A 7,249-nucleotide genomic window follows, 5' to 3' on the forward strand; every position below is an offset into this window, starting at 1 on the left:
CTTTCTCATCTTGCAAACCCAGAGCTCTCTACCCATTAAACCACACATGAGGGTGTAACTTTTAAGAGCTCCATAATACTCAAGGAATGTGAGGAGCTGTCTTCACACATCCAGAGAGATTCAGGCTAGCGCTCTGCCCAAGCATTGCACTCCCTCCCTCCACTGCCTAGCATGTCTGCAGAGGTGCAGTCAGAATTCTGAGCACCAAGAGTCCCCCAAAGCGGCCCAACACCGAGTGCCCAAGTGCTGGGTCCAAAACTGCTGAGAATAACTGACAGAGAAAGAGATTTCTAGAAACCCTGTTCTGTTCCATCAGCCTTGCTTGGATGGACATCACTGAGAGCGGGTGAGTCAGAAAGTCCTCAGAGATAATAGACTTGGGGTCTGGGACAAGGAATGTGGGTGGCCCCCGGGAATACTGCATTCTTGGGGTACCTGGCTGTCTGCCGCAGCTATAGTTCACTTCCCAGGCCAGTGTGACATCTCTGTCCTCTGCTGTCACGTACTGATGAAAATCTTTGCCCTATTAAAGGAATCAGAACTTGTATTTGTCCTCTGGTTGGAAGAACATATTTCTTAAGGCATTTTGAAATGTTTATAGAGTCCTAAACAGCAGAGATGAGCTAAGAAGCCGACCCAAAGGATCCTGGTATACCCCTACCACTAGACGAACTAACTGGAGTGTCTAAGGTGGCGTTATAAATTAGCTATTGATTGCGATCGGGGTGTCGAACAACCACATAGAGAACTGTCGGATGGTAAATTTATGTGGTTTTAAGCCACTAATTTTGTAACTTGTTACAGCAGCCATAGAAAACGAATACAGCGTGAGTGGGCACGTGACTACTAAGACAAGGCTGAATGACTATAGTTTGGTTTAACTGTATTAAAGTGAGTTAATAAGCCACAGTTGAACCAAATATTTGAGATTTGCAAGGGATAAAGGCATCTAAATGCAGTGATAACCATGTCTTAGATGTACCTCCCTTTCCTGTCATCAAAGAGAAAAGTACAGTGTTTGGAATGGAAGCAAAGCCTTCTTAAGTGGGTCAAGTTGCAAGAGGAGATTTCAGGGAAAAGGTGCTATTATGGAGTGTTGATTTTGATCCGCATGCTGAGGCAGATACTTCTTGCCCCTTTGAGTGTGCTTTTAAAGCAATGTAAGGTCACAGCCTGAGGTTTAGCACTCACAGACAGGAATTTATCTCCAGGAACACAGCACTTCCACACTGCTGGGCATGACCTGAACTAAATTCTCACATATTATGTTACACGCCCTGTTCCGCTCCACTTCGGTAAGGATCAGTCCTGGTCCTGACATTTTTTTTTTTTTTTTATGTACTTGAGAGATTTAGCTGAAAAACACATAATTTCACATGATTTGTTTTTGCCTCAGCCTCAGGAATTTCTGATAGGGGAAAATATTTTCACATTTGATGATTGGCCCTGTATATGTCTTTATGTACTTATTTATTTGTTTATTTCAACGAGAGGCTCATTAAGGACACAGGTTTGGTTGAGCTAGAGGGTTTCTCTATTTTTGACTAGCGTTTGCTGTCTCCTCTCGAGAATTAACTTGTCTCCTTATGAAGAACCACAGTTTCTTTGTGAATAAGGCAGTGCTTTCCCGAATGTGTATTTCTGTTTTCACCTACCTTGTGCTTTTCCCCATGGATCTCTCGAAATAATGTTCAGTTTTACAGAATCAATCGACTTAGGACTGAATGAATATCAGGCATAATGTGCTGATAAGTGATAACCAAAGTCAGAGGAGGGAAAATTATGATTTCTCCTCCTTCTCACTACATATACCTCAATCAGCATGTATTTCTGTTCTGCTTACTAGAGTGTAGACCTCACACTTTACATCTTCTAAGCAGAGAAGAATAAATAGATGCTTTATATTTTTACACCCAAACAGTTGCTCCTGATGACCCCAGCAGAAAAATAGATGGCGATACCATTATTTTTTCAAATGTTCAAGAAAGATCAAGTGCGGTGTACCAGTGCAATGCCTCTAACGAATATGGATATTTACTGGCAAACGCATTTGTAAATGTGCTGGGTAAGCTCTCCCTTTATTAAAGACATGACCAGTTCAGTTAATGACCACTGTTGTTCTCAGCAAAAATAGAGCGAGCATCTACTGTGTGCAATGCACAGAGGACTTGGAGCTGAATGGGCTGTATGAAGACGGGTAAGATACAGACCTTACCCTAAAGGGTATGGTACTCTGGCCTTTGTGTCCTTTTGTAACGCAATCGTTGTGGCAAATTGTTTACTGTAGATATAATCAAATAGACCGCTCCATCCACAGATGGTTAGGCTAAGTGTCAAACCCTCAAAAGGAAAATAGCTTTAATCTATTGGTAACTGAATGTTACTGCCACTCCATCTCTAGAAACTGGTAAGTTCAACAACAATCTCATTCTGATTTTTGAAAAAATAAATCACCAGCCATTAATGTTCGGGCTTTATCCTTGTCACAGATGTACATTTATTTATTAATCCTTAATATATGTTTAGAACACTGTGGTAGACTCAAACATCTTCTGAAATGTTTTGTGTTTTGTTTTGGCTTTTTGAGTGTAGTTGACACACAATGTTACGCTAGTTTCGGGTGTACAACTTAGTGATCTGACGAGTGTACACAGGATGCTTATATTCACCACAAGTGTAGCTGCCGTCTGTCCTGATACAACACGATTACAGCATCATTGACTGCATTCCTGATGCTCTGCTTTTATTCCCGGGACTTAACCATTCCATAACTGGAGGCTGGTCTTTCCTGTTCCCCTTCACCCATTTTTTTTTAATATTTTTAGAATTCTTTTTTTTTAAATTTTATTATGTTATGTTAATCACCATACATTACATCATTAGTTTTTGATGTAGTGTTCCATGATTCATTGTTTGCGTATAACACCCAGTGCTCCATGCAGAACGTGCCCTCTTTAATACCCATCACCAGGCTGACCCATCCCCCCACCCCCCTCCCCTCTAGAATCTTCAGTTTGTTTCTCAGAGTCCATAGTCTTTCATGGTTCGTCTCCCCCTCCGATTTCCCCCCCTTCATTCTTCCCCTCCTGCTATCTTCTTTTTTTTTTTTTTTAACATATTATGTATTATTTGTTTCAGAAGTACAGGTCTGTGATTCAACAGTCTTACACAATTCACAGCGCTCACCATAGCACATACCCTCCCCAGTTTTGCCCAACTCTGCACCCCTCCCCTCTGGCAGCCATCATTATTTATAGTTCTGATCCTGCTTTTTGTTTGTTTATTTTTTTTTTTTTAGATTCCACTTATCGGATATGAGTGGAATCATATGGGTTTTGTCTTTCTCGTCTAATTTCATTTGTCATAATACTATCTAGGTTCATCCATGTTATCTGAAATGGCTCAGTCTCATCCTTTTTATGGCTGTGTAATATCCCATACACACACACACACACACGTGCATTCATCTTTTCCTTCTTCATTTGTCTATTGACGGACACTTAGGTTACTTCCATATCTTGGCTATTGTAAACAATGCCACAATAAACACAGGGGTGTCTCTTTGAGTTAGTGTTTTTGTTTCCCTAGGTAAATACCCAATAGTGGAATTATTGGATCCTATGATATTTCTATTTTTAATTTTTTGAGGAAACTCCATACTGTTTTCCGCAGTGGCTGTACCAATTTACATTCCCACCAACAGGGCATGAGGGTTCCTTTTTCTCTACATCCTCGCCAACACCTGTTGTTTCTTGTCTTCTTGATTTTAGCCATTCTAATAGGCATGAGTGATATCTCAATGTGGTTTTGATTTGCATTTCTCCAATGATGAGTGATGTTGAGCACCCTTTTGTGTGTCTCTTGGCCATCTATATGTCTTCTTTGGAGAAATGTTTATTCAGGTCCCCTGCGTGAAATGGTTGGTTTATGTGAACATTCCATTTCTCATACTGGACAGAACTACCGAAAACATCAAATTTATTAAAATTGTATGTGAGACTTGTTTTCATGGCTCCAGGGAATTATATTTCAACTCAGTAAGTGTAGTAGGCTCCCTTTCAAATGAAATTAAAGTCAGGAAGCCAACCAGTCCTTGGCATGTTTCCTTCATGCTCGAAATGGAGGCCAATGACTCACACGCAGAGCTGAGCACACGTGCAGTGTTGGTGGGTGTTTGGGAGCCAGTTTCTGGTTCTGTTTCAGGTGTCCACACTCTGAGCTTTTCTGCTACTGTGTGCCTGTCACCCCTCCTACCCCCCCCCCACGCCCCTCATAACCCCGGGGTTAGCATGGGCCAATCACTTAACAAAGATGTACTCGGCCATTATTTTTGTACCAGATACTGACCTAGTTTCTGGGAAGAAAACAATAAAAGTCCCATTCCCTGCCTGCAAGGGACTCACAGGGTAGTAGGACATCTAGATAAATAAATCATTAAAATACCGTGCCTGAGCAAGATGAGATGTGGGGTATGAGGCAGAAGGAGAAAACTTGTATTTCTCCACCTTGAGATGCTGGTGGTGTCGTACCTGATAGAGAACATAAGGGGAGAGACATAGTGGTTATGCTTTACTGTAAACTTGAACGGCCTTCAAATGCAGTAAAATGTATGGTGGGCCTAAATGTTTGTTTTATTTAATATTTACTTTACCTTTTTAAACTTTTTTAGCTGAGCCACCACGAATCCTTACATCTGCAAATACACTCTATCAGGTCATTGCAGACAGGCCTGCTCTTCTGGATTGTGCCTTCTTTGGGTCTCCTCTGCCGACCATTGAGTGGTAAGTAATGGCTCTGTTTGCCTTTAATATTTACGTTTGCTAAAGCCTTCAAATTTCTCTGGGTGTTGTGTTTTTATTTATTCAGAGGACAGGGCTGACTCCATCATACTATTATTAAATTCATTCATAAAGATGTATTAACTACTTGCTCGGTGCTAAATACTTCCACATGTATAATCTATTCAGCAGCACACTTTGTCAGGCACAGAGGTGTAGGGAAGTAGGTTGGTTGAAAATTTAAGGTATAGTAATATGTTACAATGCCATGAGTACCACCTGGGACTTTGCAAGGAATGGTGCGTGGGGACTGTTGCGAGTACCCTCCTTGATAATAAAGGATCCTCTGGGGTCGGGGAGAGGTTCTGTAAGCTCCAAACCAGCATTTCCGCCCCCCCCACATGCCACTCAGGACTGAGGTGCCTGCTTACTTTAGCCTGAGCTGGGAGGCTCAAGGCGAGGATGGGCAGCAGCTCAGAAGGAAGGAGTGAAAGAAAATTAGAACATTCGTTTACCTATCGTCCATCAGGGACCAGACACGGAGCCGGGCTTCCCCGGCCGATGTGAGGCCAAAGCCAGGTGTAGGATTAAGGACAGACTCCCCAGGTCTCCACGGTAGCCGCAGAGAGGAGAAGCACAGTGCTTGGGCAGGTGGTGGCCTGGTGAGTTCTCTCAGGTTGCCTAGGTTGTTTAGCTTAGGTTGACTTTGGCTCGCGGGTTTGGTCTGACAGTGATCAGGAAGCTGAACGGACATATACTTTGCATACAGGCTTTCTTGTTTTTCTCCCCTGAGTATTTTCCTACTCATACAAATAAAAAGTCTCGTTAGAATTCAAATCAAGTATCTTCTGCTGAAGTTGGCTTTAGAATTGTAGCCTGCAGATGGACTTATGAATATATCCCAGGAGGAAGAAAAAGACCAAAAAGATCCGTCATCATGTTGCCTGTTTTATCACCCATGTGGAGATAGAATAGGTAATAATGTGTGTATTAAATATGAATCTGATACAGAAAATTACAATTGAAGTATTTCATATTGTCATCCTAATGCTTCAAGCACCACTTCTCATGAAATTTTCCAGTTTTACATCCTGCCTTCCATGGGCCCCGCTGACTTACAGGCATGCAATCCAAGACATCTTTTGCAGATTCCAAACGTCTCCGAACTTGATACTATGATGCACATCATCATGTGCTGACCTCGAATGTGGCATTTTATGTCTGACTTCAAATTATGATTTTTTTTTATTCCCATTGTGATAATTTCTGTAATGAAGGTTCAAGGGAGCTAAAGGTAGTGCCCTTCGTGAAGATATTTATGTTTTGCATGAAAATGGCACTTTGGAAATTCCTGTGGCCCAAAAGGACAGTACGGGAACTTATACATGTGTTGCAAGGAATAAATTAGGAATGGCAAAGAATGAAGTTCACTTAGAAATCAAAGGTAAGGCGGAGGTGATGAAATTTTTTCAGGTATTATGTGACTTTGAGCAAATTCTTCAGCTTTGGCAATGGATAACAATAGCTAAATTTCAGATGCAACAAGGATCATTAAACAGCCCGAATATGCAGTCATGCAAAGAGGGGGCACCGTGTCCTTCGAATGCAAAGTGAAACATGATCACACCTTAATCCCCACCATCACATGGCTGAAGGACAACGGTGAGCTGCCCAATGACGGAAGGTATTTGAAGACCATTTGTTTCCTTTCTCTTCCCTGCCTCTTTGAGCTTCTCTGAATTAAAGGTTTATCGCAGAGTGACTTACCAGTGGTGTTTTTAAATTTCTGAGATCTGGTCTCTCCAAAAAAAAAAAAAAAAAAAAAAATGCATTTTCTGCCTGCTGCAAAATGTGGGGACCTAAAAAGGTATCGAGTTATTGAAATCAGACCCTGAGAATGTTTGTCTGTCTTTGTGTGCTGGTCTCCTGTGTAATTCAGGATGGGAAAAACCTTTCAGGCCTTGGATGACTTCCATTATTTTCTACCTTGTACAGTGAAGTCTCGACAGATGTTTTCATTACCATTCTACAAATAAGCAGAAATGCGATCACTTTAATCAGCAGAGTGCGCCTAAATCCTTGTCGTTATTTTAAAGGACACCAGTTTTCATTCAGATAGGGAATTTTCTTTTGATTTCACTTTGGCCAGTAGAAAGAGAAGGGGGAAAAAACAGGTAAACTATTTAAAATAGCCTAAACACATTGCAGTCCTTGAGCTTGGAATGGAGGAAAAGTCATTCCCATTTTCTGGGTGAAGCCTCAATTTGAATGAATAGGTATAGAGCTGACCTAGTGAATTTGAACTGTCACAGAGGCTACAAACATTGCCCCCCTAGTGGAAGAAATGCCGTGTGTTGGTGGAAATGCTCCCTGTGGTTTGCTTGCAGCTGCGCCTAAGCAGTGCTTGTTGCTTAACTGCCCCTAACACACACACACACACACACACACACACACACACACACACACACACA

The 7,249-nt window shown here is 41.7% G+C and overlaps 1 protein-coding gene across 22 annotated transcripts in view; it reads left to right on the forward strand.

The window, feature by feature from the left end:
• Positions 1-7,249, forward strand: part of NRCAM (neuronal cell adhesion molecule) — a 72,409-nt gene that overhangs the window by 26,470 nt on the left and 38,690 nt on the right. For all 22 annotated transcript variants that reach the window (XM_044920035.1, XM_044920040.1, XM_021682910.1 and 19 more), the window contains 4 exons: positions 1,922-2,065; positions 4,670-4,781; positions 6,056-6,222; positions 6,315-6,462. In XM_044920035.1, the coding sequence (XP_044775970.1) occupies positions 1,922-2,065; positions 4,670-4,781; positions 6,056-6,222; positions 6,315-6,462 (571 nt within the window). The remainder of the gene's footprint in view (positions 1-1,921; positions 2,066-4,669; positions 4,782-6,055; positions 6,223-6,314; positions 6,463-7,249) is intronic.

The sequence above is a fragment of the Neomonachus schauinslandi genome, chromosome 12 (genome assembly GCF_002201575.2).
Source record: "Neomonachus schauinslandi chromosome 12, ASM220157v2, whole genome shotgun sequence".
Lineage (NCBI taxonomy): Eukaryota > Metazoa > Chordata > Mammalia > Carnivora > Phocidae > Neomonachus > Neomonachus schauinslandi.